Source organism: Oryza glaberrima, chromosome 5 (genome assembly GCF_000147395.1).
Source record: "Oryza glaberrima chromosome 5, OglaRS2, whole genome shotgun sequence".
Classification (NCBI taxonomy): Eukaryota; Viridiplantae; Streptophyta; class Magnoliopsida; order Poales; family Poaceae; genus Oryza; species Oryza glaberrima.
Genome location: NC_068330.1, coordinates 4,297,484 through 4,319,043, shown reverse-complemented (window position 1 = coordinate 4,319,043; position 21,560 = coordinate 4,297,484). Strand labels below are relative to the sequence as shown.

At 38.2% G+C, this 21,560-nt stretch overlaps 1 protein-coding gene and 2 long non-coding RNA genes across 8 annotated transcripts; 2 read left to right on the top strand and 1 right to left on the bottom strand.

The window, feature by feature from the left end:
- The first annotated feature begins 993 nt into the window (after nt 1-993).
- LOC127774356 (uncharacterized) lies at nt 994-3,562 on the top strand. 4 transcript variants are annotated; one of them, XR_008017721.1, is made up of 5 exons: nt 994-1,560; nt 1,638-1,719; nt 2,106-2,189; nt 2,302-2,369; nt 3,275-3,562. It is a non-coding gene; the product is annotated as an uncharacterized LOC127774356 (long non-coding RNA). The 4 variants fall into 4 exon arrangements; XR_008017718.1 differs by lacking the exon at nt 1,638-1,719; XR_008017720.1 differs by having other exon boundaries at nt 994-1,687.
- A 4,950-nt stretch (nt 3,563-8,512) lies between these two features.
- LOC127772484 (uncharacterized) lies at nt 8,513-18,742 on the bottom strand. Its single transcript, XM_052298414.1, has 3 exons — nt 18,472-18,742; nt 18,315-18,376; nt 8,513-8,943 (listed from the first exon to the last, which is right to left on the bottom strand). The coding sequence occupies exons 1-3, from the start codon at nt 18,740-18,742 to the stop codon at nt 8,662-8,664; spliced, it is 615 nt and encodes a 204-aa protein (XP_052154374.1). The 3' UTR covers nt 8,513-8,661.
- On the top strand, nt 17,858-20,520 carry LOC127772485 (uncharacterized). Of its 3 annotated transcripts, none has more exons than XR_008017420.1 (6): nt 17,858-19,287; nt 19,524-19,629; nt 19,704-19,741; nt 19,852-19,923; nt 20,092-20,196; nt 20,284-20,520. It is a non-coding gene; the product is annotated as an uncharacterized LOC127772485 (long non-coding RNA). The 3 variants fall into 3 exon arrangements; XR_008017419.1 differs by having other exon boundaries at nt 17,862-18,996; XR_008017418.1 differs by having other exon boundaries at nt 18,491-19,629.
- The last annotated feature ends 1,040 nt before the right edge of the window (nt 20,521-21,560 follow it).

The following is a 21,560-nucleotide window of genomic DNA, read 5'->3' as shown; positions in this document are numbered from 1 at the left end:
ATAATGTAACTAATATACAATTATAGTGTAACTACACTAAAAGCTTTTTTAAAAAAATTACACCCTAATTACACTATACTTACATTTGTAACTATAGTATAATTATAGTGTAACTACACCAAAATATTTCTTTTAAAAAAATTACACCCTAAATTACATTGTACTTACAAATGTTACTATAGTATAATTATAGTGTAACTAATATGTAATTAATATGTAACTAATATATATAATTATAGTGTAACTAATAATATAATTAATATGTATATACAGTGTAACTAATAAGTAATTATTGTTTTGGTGAAACAATTAGTTGCTCCTTCTTGCTCAGCTAGCAAAATATTTCACGTTCTAAGCATCAGATCATGGGATCGACTCCACGGAGGTTATAGTAGTCCTTTTTTTGGTTGTAACGGACAGCTAGCAGAAATCATAATGCAATTTGGACGGTGGAAAAATCTGGGAGATTTCTAACAAAAATTTGTCGACAAATTTTTAGCAAAACCGTATTTTCAATTGGATGTTTTATTTAACCCAAACTCGAAATATATTATATTGAATATTTAATGATGTAAAACATAATAAAGTATATAAAACAAAACATAATCCTGTAAAACGAAACGATTTGGTATTAAATAAATAGCGATGGTAGGATAAGGCCTCCTTTAATGGTTGAGCTAGTGCACTAGCTAATGTTTGTCCACCTCTTACAAGAGATAGCAAAAAAGTCTACCCTTTTAATAGATTGTCTCATAGCACATTGTTCAAAATGTTTTGGGTTCCACTATCCTCACATTTTGTTAGGAGCTTAGCTCTTGAAGAAGAGATAGTACATTCTCTCTCCTTATCTTCTCTCTCTTCCACATCATACAAAAGCTGATGTGGAGATTTATGAGCTAGCTGACTCACCCTTACTGGAGTAGGCCTAAGAAACTGCCAGTATACATTGCTCCACTGGATCGGATCTGAATCAAAGGGTTCGGATTTATTAGCAGAGACCATATGTATTCAACGCTTGGCTCAAACCCTAGGCTACCCATTCTTCCCCTTCCTCGCTGGCCGCTGCCCACCCCTTCTCTCCCTCTACCGAGAGACCCAAGGCCCGGCGCCACCATCACCTTCTCCAGTCCGGCGAGGCACCGCCGCCACCTATCTGCTTCCATGATCCGGTCGGTGCAAGCTCGCTCGGGACGACCAGATCCGCGGCCCCGAGCGCGCCGCAGTGGATGAGGCAAGAGGGGAAGGCACCGGGATGGTGAGGGAGGAGGGGGAGGGGGTGCGACAGATCCAAGTACCCAACGATTATTTCTTGCAGCACGCAATCTGGAGCACCAATGGTGGCAAAGGCTATGGCTTCAGAAGCAGACGCAGATGGAAGAAGAAAGCTGTTTTCTTTGGTACCCTACCACGGACACCGAGCCCCCGGGCCTGAGCTGGCTTGACCGACTGCCATGGCAGCTGTCCATGGCTCCTTGCGGGGCTGGAGGAGCATCAGCATGCGGCGGATGCGTTGGACCACAGCGCTCGCCTGATTCGTCCAACTCCTCGGTGTCTACGATAGTAAGCTAGCTAGCTGTCATATGTCCTCTAGTATATGTGATCTGCCTTTACAGTTACATTGTCTGTCCCTTTTGCAGCGAGTTACTCTGTTTTTGTTGTTGGCGATCTGATTTCTGCGGCTCTGCCAGTACGAACTGCCTAATCTGTAGCTTTCAATATGTAGGAACCATTGTACTTTGTAGTTATGTAATCTTCATCACTGCATATAGGTTATTCATCAGAAAGAGATTTGTTATAGAGGACTAGATGGCCCTTTCTAACAGTTGGACACTCAAATTGTGTTATGTTCATATAAAGATCGGTCATAAAGTTTGTAGGATACTCAAAATTGTCTTTTACTAAAAACGCTCACAATGTTGCTGCATACCATTCAGAGATATACACATTGAAATAGCTTTATTCGCAATTTTTTTTTGTCAGGGAGCTCATTTTCCATGTTAATATAAACATATGAATATTATGGCAGGACCTTTAATTTTTATATTATTGCATATTTAATATATATTTTTGTATTTTACATATTGTAGAACTACTTTTATTTGCAGGAGCAGTGTGGGCTGAATGTTCATGTCAGCACATAGTAATTGAGCAGAGCATTTGAAAGAGTTGCTTGTGTACAGAAATAAGAGGTAGCCACAGTTGAACAGAGCATTTTCATTTTTATCACTTGATGTGTTTCTACAGCCTACGGCAAGATGGTCCATTTGCTTCTTTTCAGTTATATAACATGCCATTGTGCAGATAAAATGTCCAGAACTCTACCACGCTATGGAGCGACAATGCTTAGAGTGGACGGGCAAGGCAGCCAGGTCTATACTCTTCTAGCTTTGTTTGTCAGATTGCATACCTGCCTCTCGTGATATGCTATTCCGTTGAAAGCATGGAGCTCATATATATTTCGTGAATTCAGTAATTCAATAGCTGGATAGTTCAGATTTTCTGTTAACTGTAAATGAGCTATACATTAAAGAGGCTATGCAGAGGTTTAGGTGTTCAGCTCCTTTTTGTTTCGATATATAGAGAGCGGCAAATTGATCATCTGAAATTTATTTAGAGTTTTCACTTTTGCAAGATGCCATTTTGATCCATTTGTTGGTGAAGGTTCAAAACAGGACATGTTAATTGAGATATCTACAATTGTGTTATGCTGGAATTTGAATGCATTAATAGGTGAAATGAAGCGGTCATTTATGTAAACAAGCTACATTATCTAAAATAATAACTAGAAGTTACAAAATAATAACTAGAAGTTACTCTTCTATTAGCTAGCCAAAGAAGTATCAATAAATTTTGTGAGATGATTATTGTCAACATGATGACTTTGCTATAAGCAGGCTTCCTAAAATCTTTTATATTTCAACAGTAGACCGTTGCCTGATGTGGCTTAATACTTGCGTGGTGTTAGAGCATAACATCTGAATGAGATATTGATATTTTGCTCAAATCAATTCAATTATCAGCTATGTAGTTTGGCAGTTCCTGACTCATAATTAAATGGTGAAGTTAATAGTAGTTGGTATAACAACTGCTATGTTAGATATATGACCTTGATCTCTACTTTTTCTTCACTATGTTCTCTTGTTCATCCTATGAATGATGATTCATTGTTAATTGACCTGTTTGTCCTTTTATTAGATTAATAGCACCTTCTTCTGGTTGGTTATATATACTACGTATCAAACTAATGTAAGTTTACCATTATATATTGTTTCAGGCAAATGTTTCTAGATCGAGTTTGGGTTATTGCTTTAAGAAAGCAAACTTGCTGGAGATGCATGGGTGTTTTACATTCTTGTGGAGTCCTGGATGATAGATACTTCAAGTGCGAAGATCTTGAGCTGTTGTCAAGATAGTTTGTTAGGATTAGATAAGGCTAATGTCTGTTGAGATGTATTCTGAATATTGCTATTTTGATATCATTTGGATGTGGATTAATCGAACCTTGGCACTGTGCTGGATGTATGGATGATTGAGTATTATTGCTCTAATTGGTTTAATACATGTTTTGTTAATATTGATTTTATTTTTTTAAAGAACTTGCACCAAGTTTACCGGGTGCAAAAGTTACATATAAAACTTGGTAAGAGTAGAAACATGGTACAACATGTTGACCACGTGTTTGCCATGTATACGTCCACGTGTAAAGAGATTCCCGTGCGTAACTTTCTATTCTTCCGTCAAGGTAGTGCAGTGCAGTTGCCGTTACTAGGAAGTTACCGGGCGGAGACTAACACACAGTAATCATCTAGATGATACGGGGTGTTTATAGCCTAGAAATACACTGGAAGACATGCTGGGAACGGTGAATCTCTCCCGGGTGAAGATTACGGAGTGAACCACTAGGGAACAACCTTTCCCGTGTGTTTTGGCCTTGTTGCCGTGTGTTTTCGACACTAGGTAGAGTTTCCCATCTTAGTAGTTCGTCAAAGCTTGGGGTGGTGACGCACGAATTTGCCCGATGGGTAACGGGTGGCAAGCTGGCAGCACCGATCACTGGTCCTCAGGGCCGCACTACTCTGATGGTTGTCTGTTAATGAAAAATACGAGGCCTGCTATATTTGCTTAACTCCAGTGCAGGTCTAAAACTTGCCTTCGGGTATGCTAGCATGCCAGTTGATTTGATCCTGCAATCAACAAGAAATAAAGGCAAAGAAACCGCGGCTAAACCTATAAACGATAGCCGATCGGCTAGGTGCCGATGACATATCATTTATCTTTGAGCCGATGTCATATATGCATTGATTGGCAAGCATTAATAAATAAAACAGAACTAAATTTACTCAATCGGCTGTAAATATTAATGATATATAATCCTTATATCGATATATACTTAAATCAAGTGATTGGGATATATCGGTCGTCATGCCAAAACAATATAAATCACTTAGATCGAAATATATATCAATAATAAGATTATATATGTTCATAATATAGCCGATCAGATAGATTTAGCATGTATCGGCTAATACTCCGATACCACTCTATACTAAGATATCAAAGCAAATAGAACATATCAAACAAAAGTTTAATATACTTAAATGCAACAAGATCTTAACATAAAGGGCAGATTCAACATATCAGCGAAGCACGTAAGATAAAAAGTAGTTAAATCATGTAAGATCGGCTGAAACTCCGATACTACTCTAATCAGCAACCAAGAAGCAGACTAGAGATTAAGATTCTAATCACGACTCATAAGATCAAACAACTGATGCAGCTATAAGTATGAAAAAAAAGGCAATATCTACACAATCAAGCCATTGGAAGTTTTATAGAGTGGTAGATATTATATACTCCCTCCGTTTCGAAATGTTTGACACCGTTGACTTTTTAGCACATGTTTGACCGTTCGTCTTATTCAAAAACTTTTGTGAAATATATAAAATTATATGCCTACATAAAAATATATTTAACAATGAGTTAAATGATAGGAAAAGAATTAATAATTACTTAAACTTTTTGAATAAGACGAACGGTCAAACATGTGCTAAAAAGTCAACGGCATCAAACATTTCAAAACGGTGGGAGTATAATCTAAACCAACATCGATATTTAACCTAATCGGCTGCTCTCTACTAGCATATGTTAGCCGATTGTAGGTTAGATAACGATATTGCCATAGATTATATAAGATATATGATAACTTGACGGATCACATAAACTAGATTAGAGTATCATAAAGATGGAAGCACTAATCCCGAGAACGCAAGCCGCCATAACAAGTTTTACCTCTTGTTGAAGATCGAAACCGATGCAACTCAACCCGAAAGCAAGAACTCGTCAAAATAAAACGAAAGCAAAAAGGGTGGCGATGTGCCGAGATTGTATTGAACGTATGTGTTATTTGATTACATGGGGTTCAGGGTCTATTTATACCCGAAAATTACAAACTATGTCCATATCGGACACGACTCTTATCTGTAACAAACTCTAAGATACCACAAGTATTTACGGCAGACTTTTGCCCAAACATATCTCTAAGGAAATTACATAAAATATCCTAATTAATAGATACAATTGCCTTCCTAGGACTCTATTCATGCGTGGCAATCACCTTGAAGCATATCAACTCAACCCGATATCGTATACCAAGTCGTATTGTTGGAATCGGCTGTATCACCTGACCTAGTCTAACTCGGACTTAGCCTATCCAATCGTAGCCGATCCGGACTCTAGCCGATTCTTACTCTGTTTCCGCGACAATCTTCATCTTTGATTTCGCTTCGATCTGATCTTCCTTTCCGATGCTGATATTACCAAATTTGGCCGTTAACATTGTCGCACCACCCAAAAGCCATGCAAGTGCCCGCTGTGTCTTGCCCCCTCTAGATCCAAGCTCATCCAAGCCAATATCTCCTAGGCATCCCCATCGCGGTGAGGAGATGCATGGATGTAGCAGAGAAGCAGGGAGGAGGTGGTGAAGAGGTCGCCAGCTGGTAGGGCTGTCAAAAAAGCTCGAGGCTCGTGAGCTGCTCGAGCTCGACTTGTCCTAGGCTCGATTCGAGCTCGGCTCGAGCTCCAGACGAGCCGAGCCCGAGCCTCTCCCAAAACTCGCGAGCTTTGTCGAGCCGAGTTCGAGCTTCTAACGAGCCTAGTAATAAATGATTTTTGTTGTTATTTAATAAATTAGGAGATCAAATATGTTATTTGTATGCCTTGTATTGGCATCATATATTTATTTTATTCTTTTTTCTTATATTAATATGATGAACTAGAAATTAATTATTTTTTAAAAATTATCCTTAAAATATATATTATTTTACTAAAAAATCAAGCTCGGTAGTCGAGCTCGAACCGAGCCTGTAAGAATCGGCTCGTTGACAGCCCTACCAGCTGGTCGACACTAATAGGAGAGGAAGGTGTGTTAGGCGTGGAGAGGGGGAGGGGGGGGGGGGGAGGAGGAAAGGCTGACAAGTGAGCCCCCACTAACTACCATGCGTGTTCCACGTGGGATCAAATCTGCTCCGGAATGAGATTGGGGTAATTTGTCTGGTATCAATAGTTTAATAGTTTAAGGTTTAAAATATCCGGTTTTGTAGTTCATGGGGGTAATTCATATGTCGCGATAGTTGGTTTGGGGAGGGGGGGGGGGGTTGTAATTCAGACTTTTTACATATAGTACAGCTAGTGTTGATGGGGCATGGGGCTGGACCATTTTATATTTTAGTCCTTTAAATACTTAGTTTTACAGATAGACCTATGAAAAACTAATTTTAATAATGGACTATTTTCTTGACGCCAGGATCATTAGCACCGAGGTTCAATGTTTCAAAGGCCAGTGACACTTACGCTGACACAGTTGCCCTCTGGTCCCTAAGACATTGATGTGAAAAGGGTTCACGCCAAACAGACTAATGCTAATAATATATTTCTAAAATAAATTATATGGAAAGGGTTAAAATATAAAAATTTTATACCATAAAAAAGGCTCTCGGCGCTAGCCTTTTGGCACCTAGGGTCTATTTGTAAGAAAAAAATATTTGCATTTTGACCTTTTTTATGTAATTTATTTTATAAATAGGTCTCTTAATTTCTCACCAACCCATCTAATTCTCGGCTGCTAGAGGGGCGAGGGAGTCGGCGCTAGTGTCATTGATGCTGAGACGTGGGACCTGATAACAGGCCACTAGCAAGGAGAAAAAAAATCCATTCCTAGAATAAGTATTTTAAAAGGACTAAAATATTTTTAAAAATCTAGCTTAATGGGGGATAATGATCGTTTGCAGTTTATATAGCAGTCACAACTATATCTTGTTCAATTTTCTTCGTAAAATGGAAGGAACTCTACTGGTCCAGTTTGCCGCTTCTCCGAATGCAGAGTATCTCTTTTTCTCTCAATATTCTCCCAATTCCTTGCGACCACACGTCACTTAAATAGAATTTGGCAAGTGCATGTAAATTAATTAAACCGGCTTGTATAGGGCTTCAAAAATTAACTTGTTGAACATATAAAAAAGTGTGGAAAAATAAATAAAAGAATTATATATACTCCTTCCGTCCCAAAAAAAATTAACGGGATTGCTAGAAAACTTTTAAAGTTTTTTTTGCTCCCAAAACATTCAGATTTGTGACCATCGGATTGTCTCGAGATTTGTGCATGAAGAAAAAAAATTGCTAGAAAGAAATTTTCACACATGTCACTGTTGGTTGATTTTACCAGCCAATGCCGGTTAGTTAGGATAAGAATAAAATCCCACTGCTTTTCCTATCCTAACAAGAAACCAAAGAAGATCTAAAAATCTGTTTTGTGTGATCGGTACAAAATATATTCGAATTTAGATTGAGATAAACCCCCGAGCCCCACCAGTGTCGCTATATAAAGAAAGAGAAGGAGGGAGGTAAATTGAAGGCCGAACTCTATCTAACCCTAAACCTTAAGTCAATCATCCGATCGATTAGGCACTGGAAGGGATTCGTGTGGCATCTCTAGAAGAAGAAGAAAGAAGAACAATGGCTTCATTCTTAGGTCAGTAGATCAATTAATTTCCGCATAAGCAGAAGGTGATCATGTTTAGGCTAAAACTCAAATTAATTAAGTGGATTAAATTCCAACATTGTGGTATCAGAGCTTAGCTTAGCCTTCATGGTCCCACATCATCCCTAAGTGAAGCCATTATGCCAATTAAACCCTAATTTCTATTCGGCATGATGCAATTTTGAGTTAATTAGATTAGATTGGTTTTTTAATCAGTTCGGCTTGAAGCAAGTTAAGCACATATAACTTAATTAGCTTTCAGTTTATGCGTTATCTTTACTGCTTAGTGAAAATTAGCTCATATCTATATTCAATTTAAGCAAATTAGATCATATTTGAGTCAGATCAATTAAATTAGGGTTCATTAATCTACTGTTCTTACATGATTAAGTTTTCATCATGAATAAGCTTCAGCTAGCAGTGGATTAAGAAGAAAAATTGGGGAAGACGATATAAACAAGATTGAAATTCCCAAATTTTGCCAACTATTCAGCTCAGAAAAGGAGATTAGGATAAACAAGATTGAAATTCCCAAAATCCATACATCAGAAACCCTACTTCGAAGAAATATTCAAACTGAGAAGACCCTAAATTCGAAGTAAACCCAAATCAATGAAAAATTAAGCTCAAAATCGGTTACTTATCGACTTTTGGAGCCCTAATTCCGCCTGGCGTACGCTTGCTTTCTTCTCCTCACAGTCGCACCGGTTCTTCGCGGTGCGTGCGCCGCCTTGGATTTTCTTCCCCACGGTCACCGCTACACCAGGACGGGAAGCATCGGCTTGGTGCTGCCACTTTTGTCTCCACCCCTGTTGATGCAAAAAACAGACACTGGCCTGGGAGATCTGTTTAGCTCCAGTACAGGTCCAAGATGTTGATGAGATGCGGGCGTGCCAGATAGTTTGATCCTGCAACTCAGAAGATATGTAAACAATAGATAAAACAATTGATCGGCTGACAAGCTGATGAAGTAATTTCAGCCGATGTCGATAGGGTTTTGAGCAATCGGCTATATATCCAATGTAGGTAATGATATAAAGATAATCGGCTAATGATAATATAATATAAAAATAATATCATCCAGTAGAAACCAACAGGCTAACGATGACACAAAGGTTAAAGCATACATCGGCTGGAGATCCGATGTCACAAAATCCACAAGATTAGATTAAACAGTGAAATCTTTGTTGCCATCGGTTAAATCCAACTTGTATGTAATTCTTTTAAGCCTATGCAATATCCAGATAACTCATCGGCTGAAACCCTGATGAAACCCTTATTAGCAGTCAAAAAGCAGGCTAGGGATTATGGTTCTAAACACGACTTAATAGATCAAACTTAACTGATGCAGCACTAAGTATGAAAAGAAACATAATATCTAGACAATCAAGCTCTTGACTGATTTTTAGGGTGGTAGATGCCTTAGCTAATTTAATCTAGTAAAACAATTTTAGCCGATACCGGCAGAAATGTTAAAGTGACAGACAACCGATAGAGCTAAATTGAGATACTAAGACTAGATTAACGAAGACATATGATAAATAGACAGACAAATATATCATCCAGACCGGAGCAATCCAAGAGGTCAAATGTATAGATGCAGCCTTGAACGACACTGACGTAGACGAGACAATTGCCTCGGAACATTGGACTTACCCCTTCGCTGGAGATCGAAAGCCAATGCAGCCCCGCGTCAGGTGCCAAGTTCCGCCGTGATAAATAAAAAGGTAGAAAAGGTAAAAAGGTGGCGATGCGCCGAATTGTATTGATCGTGGAGATAGTTTACAATGATGCCAGGTGTACATACTTATACCCATAGGTAGATACTAGCTAGTCCTTGTACGACAAGAACGAAACTTTCCTATAGATAAAAGGAAAACATAAGGTCCCTATTGGACACTAAACACACTTTCCTAAAGATAAAAGGAAACTAATAAACTATTCCTAATTAATAGATAACTTGCCATACCGCATCCTCCTTGAACTCGTCACTTCTTGATAAGCTTCCCTTAATAGATTAATTTCCTTAACCGAATATAGAAGGAATCCGACTATTGGAGACGTGATAATTCTCATCGGATTCTAGGATTCTAAAGCCAATACTGACTCTAGGCCGATGATGTCTCCGGGGCTTACAAAATATCGCTGTTAACCCCCGCCAACGAAGACAGGCCGCTCGGTGCTTGCCGCCGATTGCGCGCACGCTTTGCCGGACCGCCTTCACTGCCATCGCCGCTGCCCACTCACTCGCGGTGTTGGGAGAGGAGTCGGGGAGAGAAGGGGATTAGGGTATTCCCCCTCAATAGCCAGTAGATCTCAGGAGCCATGCCGTCGCGCTAGCTTCACTTCACCGGATTGCCACGCACCGCCGCCTAAGACCTCGCCGTCGCTCTCCCCTCTGGTTCGCTGGAGAAGAGAATGAGGTAAGCAAGGAAGAGAAGTGAGAAAATGGGGATTATGGTTTACCCCTCTCCATTGGCGACTGCACCGGCGCAGGAACAATCCGAGCCGTCCATCAATCGGACGGCTCGGATCCTCTCCGCGTCGGTCCAGCACCACTGATGGACCATGCGTCTTCTGGACCGCGGAAGCCACCTGAGCCGCTGGCTGGGGCGCACTCAGCCAGCACGTGTGCACGCACGCATCATGGCGGGCCGACCCAATTTTGGGCCAGCTACGGAAGAATTGGGCTGAAATCTTTTTTTTTTAATTCAATCGCCAAATTCTAAAGTTTGTCATTGAAAGAATTTTCTTTGGCATTATTTTGAAGCGTTTAAAATTTCTGAAAATTATGATCAATTATTTGATCACTCAGAAAAATATTTCTAGTTAAATGGAAACAACGGGAAGTTTATCTAGAAAGGAATTAATGATATGATATTATATTTGACCAACGTCATTATGATTTGATGTCAAAATTTATTAAGATTATTATTTCCTTAAGCCATTTAATATATTTCTAGTTGAATGGAAATTTAAGTAGAAAGTTTTTAGATATGAAATTGCATTTGGCCAATATTATGATTTCATGTCAACATCATTATGATGGTTATTTCCTTGGTAACTTAATTATTTATAGTCGAATGGAACCAACGAGAAATTCCACTAGAAAGCATTAAGATGTGAAGTTATTTTTAACCCACGTTATTATAATTTCATCTCAACTATAATTATTATTCCTTAGTTATTTTCTACCCAACGGTGATATAATTAAGGAATTAATTTTAAGATTATTCATAATTATTTATGACCAATGGTGCCTTGACTATGAAATTCTAAGTTTACTTCGCATATGATTGATTAAGCCAAATCAGATGCAATACTGAGTAAATCATTTCTAGATTAATGGAACCAACGGGAAGTTTATCTGGAAAGAAAGATGATTTCATTAAGATTGTTATTTCCTTAATTATTTCTGCCAACGGTGATGTAATTAAGGAAAAAAATCTAAATATCTTCAATCATTATTTTCTTTGTCATTCTGGCCTTAACGGTGATATGACCTAGAATTTATTATTATGTCATTAGCGAACTATTTCCTTTATCACTTCTACCTTACGTTGATATGATCAAGGTTCTCTAATTTATTAGTAAACTTAATTCTTTTACCATTTCTGCCCAACGGTGAAATGGCTAAGGATTTTAATTTTAATTCTATGGCATCACCAATGGCATAATTTCTTATATCATTTCTACCTTATGGTGATTTGATTTAGGATTTTAAACTGATTTCCTACATCAATTTACCTTATGGTGATTTAATTTAGGATTTTACATTATTTACTTCATCACGTCTGCCCAACGGTAATGTTTATTCCCTAATCATTTCTGCCCAACAGTGACTTGATTTCGAATTATAAGTAATATCATTTAATGATTCCTCGTTTTGTCTCTGCCTAACAGTGATACAAAGCAAAATAAATATTAAGTTATAGTTATTGGGTAAGTTAATGTATTGATGTAGGTAAATTTGCTCATGCAACCACAATAAGTGCCACTTAATATTTCAGCAATAAATAATTTTATTTATCAGTTAAAGTCTATGGAATTATTAATATTTTTCCTCATTGACTTAACTGAGCCAAAGGCCTCTTTGAGTATGATTTAGCATTAACAAAGGATTCCTTGTGGCTCCCACAGCTAATATCACTAATTTTTCCTAAACTCAAGAGGCACTTTTTAGCCTGGGAGAAGGCCAATATAATGTTATGTTTCGCATGTCACTTATATATATTAGGAAGATTATCATCCCAGTTAGTGTTAGGGGAGAATTTTGAGCATGACAATGCGAAACTGTATCTAGAAAACGTTGAGATGAACTTTAGAAGTTTGTCAAGACTAATGGTAAGTACAATTTTAGTGCCTATGCACATTTGCCGCCATAATTTAAAAAGGTAGCATAAGAAATAAATTATATGGCGTGCAAACTTAGTGGGATGGACATCGCACATTTCATATGCGCCACTTGTCCACTTCATATGACTACGGTCATTCTTCAGAGTTGTAATATTAAGACAAAGTGGACCATAATTGACTTGGATCATCATTCTGCAAATCAATAAGAAATATAGAAGACTAAGAGGCAAACTAAGATCTTATAAATATTGTCATTTGATGGCAAGGATGAAGCTCCACTAAGGGGAGTGTTGCAACTTCCAAATTAATAATAATAAAGCTCATTTCCTCGCAAGGGGAAATAAAACTGCCTCTATGTCTTGTGCATACTACTCTTCAAATTTTGTTGTGTAAGTTCTTTGCAAGAATTAGGGACATGCTTAATGTGTTGGTTTAAGAAAGTAGTTAAACAAGAAGATTAATGGCATTATTTTGGGTTGAATCATTATGACACGTTGTCGAAATTATGGCCTTATTATTTGGTCACATTTCTAGGGGAGAATAAACGTCTCATTAAGGTCAAGACACTTCACCCTTAGAAATTTCTGACTCAATAATTACTTAGATGATAATTTCCCCAAGTAAAATTGAAAAATCGAATATTATGCTTCCATCACATAAGTAATAAAGTCATTAGGAGCTCATCAAGAGCTCAAAAAAGATAAATTATTCTACTCATTTATGACTCATAGCTCCATATTATGTGGATGCTAAAATAATTTTGCGTCCCTTAATCAGTGACTTGCATAAATAAATATACATAGCACGACCTGAAAGTTTTGTTGTTGAAAGACATGTCACATATAGGGTGTAGACTTAAGAAATCCACTTGTGGACTTAATCAATCATCGATGATGTTTTAAATTCCGCTGCGTCATTAGTGAACTAAGGTTAAATAAAAATGAGGTGGATAATTATACCTGTAATGATGGAAGTAAGACATCATTGAAACATGTCATTGTAGTTAATGTGTCACATTTCTAGGGGAGGTTGGAACCTCTGATAAGTTGGAGAATTCTTTCCCTTAGATTTTAATGACGCTGTTTAATCACTAAGTTAAGAAATTAGCCAACAAACGATTACTTTTGGCTATGTTTACTCATAAGCAACCTCTGATTTCCTTTAAGAAATTTAAAATACTAATGCTAAAATTAAATGGAGTTGTTAGATCGGATTATGGTAGTAAACACTAAATGATGCTTGTTCACCTCATAAGACATTAAAATAAGCGTTTATCCAAATGGTTTTTGAACCATGTAAAAATAACCGAGATTGATGAACAAAATAAAGAATTTAGTAGAAGTTTCTAAATGAGTCAAATAGTAGGCCATTTAAATGGGCTAATAAAATTAAGCCTGACTCTAATGGAAATTTTGAACAATTCAAGTAATGTGGACAACTGCAAAAAAAAAAAAGGTGGGAATTTCATTCACCGGTACTCTATATTAATGACATTTTATTGTCAAGCAGTACATATTGCTATTAGAAACTAAAGAAAATCTTTTCATGAAATTAATTTTGTAATGAAATTTTGGTCTAAATGAGTATTGGGCTTATATCAGTAAGTCATATGTTGACATAAATTTAAGAAATAATTTAAGAGAATTCAGTTAAAGTCGGTCAGCTAAAGTTAAATTATAAAGATAATCACTTATAATTCAGCCGACAGAAGCTTGATATTAGCTCAAATCTGGATGCATACAGATTTGACATACATTTTTACTGGGAATCCTGGCAGTGTTTAATTAAATCCAGACTAGACCACTAGTATTAAGAATGCTTTGTATTATTTGCAAGGCAACTTTAAGTAACATGCTCATATTTCTAAAGTCTAATTGGTCCCTAAAGTTTAGAGTCATTTGGACACTTATTTTGTGAGATGTGTGGATATTTATAAAGATTATTAAGTTAATTCAGATTAAGCTATGTCCATACATAGAGGAGCAATAACCATGGAAAAGCTCCAAAATAATCTCTTACCGCATAGTCGACGATGCCGTTAGATTTTAAAGCATGTTGTGATTAATCATATATTCAAGAATATTTCCCATAACTAAGAGTGGTAAATAGCGCTCATAAACCACTCAAAAGTATACCGTGTTATAAGTTGTGCACTAATTAAACAAAGTTGTCAATTCTAGTAACAACATGTTGTGTGTTTTCTGCCTAACACATCAATATGGTTGTGAAAGATATATTCTAGGATCAAATTATTAAGTGGAGCTTGTGCTCATGGATCCATACTCTAGAGACTCATAAATTAAGATTAATTAAGATTATGTTATGGCCAATACATGTGTAAATTAGAGCCTTACTAAGATCCTGGATGAGGGGGAATTAATTTTTCAATCAACACCCACTAAGTTAAGCTTCAGTTTATTTGAGTAATATAGTGAACTATAGGTCTTGTTGTCTCAGTGACGCATAATGTAGTTGTCACACATTGCCTTGGGGAGCTATTTTATTTAGTAGACTCGTCAGTTATTCTCAAAATCAGGGGGAGAATGTTGGTTGATTTTATCGGCTAATGCCGGTTAGGTAGGATAAGAATAAAATCCCACCGGTTTTCCTGTCCTAACAAGAAACCAAAGAAGAGATAAATATATTTTGTGTGATCGATACAAAATAGATTTGAATTAAATTGAGGTAAACTCCCGAGCCTCACCAGTATCACTATATAAAGAAAGAGGAGGAGGGAGGCAAATTGACGACCGAACTCTATCTAACCCTAAACCCTAAGTGAATCATTCGATCGATCAGGCACTAGAAGGGGTTCGTGAGACATCTCAAGAAGATGAAGAAAGAAGAACAATAGCTTCATTCTTAGGTCAGTAGGTCAATTAATTTCCGCATAAGTAGAAGGTGGTCATGTTTATGCTAAAACTCAAATTAATTAAGTGGATTATATTCCACCAGTCACGTGTAAGATCTCGGTGTTAGCTAACCAAACCATAGTTAAATACAAATTTTATATAAGTTATATCTTATAATTATATTCCAGTTTCACATCTGAAAGTTTTTTACTAAAAAAAAACTTTATCGTAAAATGTACGTATGGAAAACAGGGTGTAGATAAGTAGAGCAATTTTTGGACTCAAAAAACATGGTGTAGCTAAGTACAACTGTTTTTCACTCAATTATAATCCAGTTTCATATAAAACACTGTTATGTTATACGAACTTTAAATGAAGGGGCATTTACAAATTTGCCACCGGTTTTTTCAATATTGTAAGGATGCCACTCGAATGATAGTTCCAGTGCTATTTTTGTAATTTTCTAGTGACAGTATTGTAATAACGATTCAATGTAGTGGTATATTTGCAATTGCCCCTTAAATAAAGGGACAAATTAAAGGGTGTAGCTAAGTAGAACAGAATAGTGTTTTATATATAGCGACCTGAACCGTTGGTTCTTGTGATCCATCAGTCCATCACCACCAGCCAACCGCCCGACAGCTGGCTAGTTTATCTCAATCCAAGGTGTAGCTTTATTTTTTCTTGTTTTGTTTGAGAACTCCTAGTTGTAGCTTGGCTCCAAAGGTACAGTTGCGATGTACCTATGCGAATGCGACATAGTCACTATGGCATGGAATAAGATCGATCTCATGGTACGGTACGGAATCTCATATCCTTCGCTGGATGCGATGTGTTGCCAGTTGCTACATGCATGTATCATGACAGAGGTACTACTGTTGTGTGTGATGACATTATGACAATATCTTTGACAATTTATTACTCCTATACATTAGAGCTACGGTTTTAATTTCAAGCTTAGTTCTACTAATGTGTTCTTGGCTTTAGTTTTTCATTAATTGGGTTAGTTGGTATAAACAAGACAAGCAATTAGCGTATGATTAAATTGGATTTTAATCTATCTATCTGCTATATACAAAAATTCATTAAACTTTATATAAACACTCCTAAACCGTTATGTGACATCCTACAAACATGCCTAAGCCATCACATGACATTTTAATAAATTAGCAAAATATCCTTGAAATTGGTAAAATATCTGATCATCCCAGGTGAACCAATTATTATCAACCATTAGATGTTGAGATTATCAAAGATACTAGTTTGTCAAAAAAAAAAGACAAACTCTAGCAAGGATTGGACATGCATGTGTCTAGGTTCGTAGCTAGGACGATTGGACTTTTTTTTAGACGGAGGGGATATGTCTGAAAGAAAATCTTATCGTTTACTATATTAAAATTTAAGGTTTATTTCACAACATACATAACTTTTTTCTTATTAGTCTTTTATATACTGATAGAGTGGGATTTAACTTCTTTTAACATTCTTTTTTAAATAATAAGACGCTGTGTATTTGCGTGGATTTCCTTTCTAGTTGTTATAAACATGAACATATAATGTTTATTAGATTTTATAAACAAAGTTCAATATATATAAAAAGTTATTTTTGAAAAAAATGTAACAGTTAATATATAGTGTGGGAAGTGTTGTCACAATAAACGAGAAAAAGGAACGAACACATAAGAGCTGCGGTTTAGTGGGAAGAGGATTTTGATCTCTCGAGGGGATATCTCCTCGTTGTTTGCATGTCACTCAAATGGTTATGAAAAAATTTGAAAAAATTTAAGAAGATGTATTAATATGTGATATATCACTCCACAAACATGCAATTAAAAATTCAACTTCTACATCTCGCAATGAAAAAAACAAATTTGACTTTAAATATACGTTAACTAGCTGCGGTTCAATTTGTTTTTTTGTTATGAGATGTAGAAGTTAAATTTGAACTTGCATATTTGTGGAGTGTTATATCACATGTTAATACACCTTTCCAATTTTTTTTAAATTTTTTTATAACCATTTAAGTGACATGCAAAGAACAACGGGATATCCCCTCCAGGGATTAAAACAGTTTGGTTTAGTGCTTTTCTATTGTTCCAATATGCACACTGTTTCGCTTATTATTGCGACCACTGTACGTCAGTACGTGGTGTGTCGCAAAACGATGGCTCTTTCATACTATTCCGGATGTGTCCCCCTACCTAAATGACCTAATAAACTGTATGTACTCGTATGATTTCTTCTATTGAAAACTAGCACGAGAATATGTACACACGGAAGAGAGATATTTCTCGTGTAAGTTTGTGGCATGCATTAGCTTGGTTGATCATGTGTTGGTGTTAAAAAGGAAATTATATAAAAAAAAAGCAGTTCTGGCTAGTTGGCCCCACACAACTTTTTCACTGCCAGAGAAACAATTTTCTACGGCCTGACCCATAAATCTTTGCAAGTGGGTCTTATTTAGAGGTTGCGATTGCTTGCATGCGTAGTTGTGGGAGAGGAGACCGATGGCCAGCCATGCGGAGATCCATTTTCGTAGGGCGGACAACTTAAGGAGACCATCGGTGATAATATCTTTTATTTTCGCTGTCGAGCCTCTTTAGACCTGACTGTCAAAATCGATTTTTATAGGTGCGGTGTCAGGAGCACTGATTATGTTAAATGTGAGGGTGTTAAAATAGAACACGCTGAATCGAGCCAGCCAAGAGGAAACTAAGGAAACACCTCAAGTCCCTAATATTTCTTAGTCCTCAGCTCCTCCCTCACCTCTCCTCTCCCCTCGCTCCCCTCAAGTCCCTGAGCTAACGGCAGCAGCTGCAGACTCAATGCTGATGCATGGTCAGTGGCAGAGGACGGAAAAAAAATTAGGTATGGCCCATGGACTAGCGCGAGAATTCGAACAGAACAAGAAGAAAGAGAAAAAAAGCAAGCAATCTCAATGCACGATATTATATGATGCAACATTATCCCAAAATGACACAATCTCAAGCATGGCAACAAGCACTAGTCCTAAGTTCACAATTTATCGTCCATTTGCCACAAGTGTAAACAGAAGAGGCATTCAAATATACCTCAAGATTCCAGCTATCGGCATATAGGAACAAGTGAGGATAGTAGATAGATATATGTAGATCTGCAAAACAAATAGCAACGATTGATTAGTGTACTTGTCTTTCTATCCAAAACAATAGGCTGGTTGAGCTCCTTGCGCAGCTGGGCGTGGCGCACCTGCGCTGCACCTTGTGGCCTGCCTGCCGCGGCGCCGCCTGCCGCGCCGCGGCCTTGCGCCCGTGCGCCGCCGCTCCGCCGCGCCCCGCCCTAGCGCCTGCCGGCTGCGCCTGCTGGCTGCTGCTAGCCCGCCGGCCGCTCCCCACCTCGAGGCCGCCCTGCGCCGGCAGCGCTGCTGGCCGCCGCCGCACCACACGGCCGCACCCCACCTGCCAGTTGCCGCTTCCCTCCTCGAGCAAGCCCTGCAGCGCCGCCGACCGCCGTGAGCCATCGTCCGTGCGTCGAAGATTGGGGATTGGGGAGAATTGGGGAAATGGGGATTAGGGTTTCATGGTCCTGGTGCCACTCCGATTTACACATAAACAAGCCCAATGGGCCTAATTGCTCGGCGCCTTGGCCTGCATCTCTCCTCAACCGCGCCGCTCGCCGCCGTCTCTCGGGGTCGCGCCGCGCGACTGCCTTCTCGCGTCGCCGGCGTCCTGGCCTCCTAGGGATTCGCTGGGGAGGGTAGGTGGGAGGAGCAAGGTATGGCGAGTATTAAGTAGTAGAACATTATCTATATCATGTTTTTGGGACAAACTTACACTAAGTGATTATTTCACCTGGTGTGATTTGAAATTGAGGTATACTTTTTTTCTCTGTTTATCACCACTGTGTTCATATGAAAAGTCACCGTAGCGTTAGCACGGACATTTTACTAGTAATATAAAAAGCACCAGTTATTTAGTGGGATTAACACAACGATTGCGATTAGCACCGGATTAACACTGCGATCAGCACACGAAGCAAAATCAACATTATCAATGGTAAAATCAGGTACATATTCATGTATCCATTGTGCATACAGAAGTGCCATAAGAATTTTATTGCACATCTCATTCATTCTTTCAAGAATGCTGGACTGATTTTCAAAGTGACCAATACATTTTAACTCTATACCATTGTTCCTGTCTATAGTACCATGCCTCTTAGTGCTGTGCCTATTTTCATATATCGTTCTCATATTATATATAACATTCCAATGTATAATGGTTCATTCTTCATTTTATTAGTGGCTGCCAAACTGATGGACAACCTTCTTGTGGTGAGCAACCCACATAGGTTGATAAGCTCAATCTGCCTCACACTTCTTCCATGGCCACAGAAACAGCTAGCCAGGTAGGACACCAACATTTTGTTCAGTATTCACTGATGTAGCTGTTTGCCAATATATTTGTTGTCACTTCCTGTAGATGAAAGAAATTGTATCTGCTGATGCTAAAAAGAAAAGGTATGCTTCTATATACTGCAGAGCTAGCTAAGTCATGTGTGTTGTTTACCTTTCACGCACATTTCCTTTCCTATTATCATTGCTGAATATCCTTTTTCCCTTTTCTTCAGTGCTGCTTCGGCTCCTGCAAGCACCCGCACCCCTAAAATCCAGGCACAGAAGCGAACCTGAACTCTGACATGGTGGGTATGCACCTAGCACCAATAAGTTCTTAACTCATTGGATGACATATTATTGACAAGGAAACTTTACACTAATGGCATGTTCTATTTAGCACTTTAAATATGCAAATGAAAAAACTGTCAGAGAGTGATGACATGTATTCACAAACTGTTTGCATTTAATTTTAGAAGCAAACTAAGTATAAGGACGCACCACCCACTGCAATTGATCTTTTCAAGGAGTGCCATTGCAACAGCAAGATGGGTTTTAATAAGCCTGTAAAGAATGTTATTGTGAGTTACTTTTTTCTTTTATCTTTTGCAATTATATATTAAGGCGAATGAAATTTGTTTTGTGATTTCTTATCTTCCTGTTGCTAGGCTGAGATAGAAGTTATCATTGATAATCCTGCACAAGAAGGCAAGATATGATTGAACTTTGTAGATATGGTCAGTGATGTAGAACTTTGTTTTGCTATCTAGGATATGGTGGTACTGTTGTTTTGCTCACCGACTGAATCTAGTTTGCTCTCAGACTGTATTTGGAATGTGTCTGGCTTTGGATGTTAACTAGGTTGTAAGATTTGTGTTGCATTGGATGTTCGTCGGGTCGTGCTATATGGGTTGTTATCGTGATTGATTGTTGGGCCTATATGGGCTTAGCCCACTTGTTATTTGATACTAATATAAATGAATGTAATATGACGGGCTCAAAATGGTGTGGTACAATGTTTGGGCCTTTATGGGCTTTTGCAATGGACTTGTCACATTTTGCAACGTGACGAAAAATTCAATGTTTGTGACGTAAATGAAGCGTTATCTATCATAAGATCTCTTGTACTGCCACCTTTAGCAACGACGCCATCATCGTGGCAATATAGGGGATCACCTATAGCATCCAAGACATTTCGGTGGCAATAGCAGTACCCACCTATAGCCACTAAAACTTAAATCGTGGCAATAGCAGTGCCAACTTATAGCAACCACAAAAAAAATATAGTGGCGATAGAAGTGGCCACCTATAGCCACCAAACCAATTAGCGTAGCAAAACTGATGCCCACCTATAGCAACCAAAAAAATTCTAGTGGCAATAGAGGTGCACGCTTATAGCAACCAAACAATTCTAGTGGCAATATAGGTACCCACTTGTAGCAACCAAATATTTTGAGTGGCAATAGAGGGTCCAACTATAGCAACGAGACATGTGTAGCGTGGCAATAGTGGGATCTATCTATAGCAACCAAAACTGTGAGCATGGCAATAGAGGTCGACCTATTACCACGTTTGAGGCCCGTTGTAATACACGTTTTGCAATGCCATTTTAGCGTTGCAAAAGCACTTATTACCACGCTTTGCTGCGATGCGACTAGTTCCTACGGCAACTACATCTGACGTTGCAATACGTTCTATTACCACCAACCCACCGTTGCATTATCTGTTATTTGCCATGGTTCATTCAGTTGCAAAATAAGTTTTTATTTGCAACGGCAAAGTGATCAAGTGGTAAAAACCCTATTACTACGGAGTTTTGCGCCACGAGCCCTAGCGACAAAAATCCGTTGCATTTTCTCCTATTGCGACGGTTTTGGGCATATTGCAACGAATTCTAGCCGTTGCATAAGTCCGATTTTCTAGTAGTGTTAATACTTAGTTAATC

What these genes read in the sequence shown, in the direction of transcription:
- LOC127772484 (XM_052298414.1), bottom strand. Translation starts at nt 18,742, where the DNA reads ATGGCTCACGGCGGTCGGCGGCGCTGCAGGGCTTGCTCGAGGAGGGAA. An exon ending in GGCCACAAGGTGCAGCGCAG is followed by an intron (nt 18,377 to 18,471) that starts GTGCGCCACGCC and finishes TTTGTTTTGCAG; the next exon opens with ATCTACATATATCTATCTAC. An exon ending in CCGATAGCTGGAATCTTGAG is followed by an intron (nt 8,944 to 18,314) that starts GTATATTTGAAT and finishes TCTGAGTTGCAG; the next exon opens with GATCAAACTATCTGGCACGC.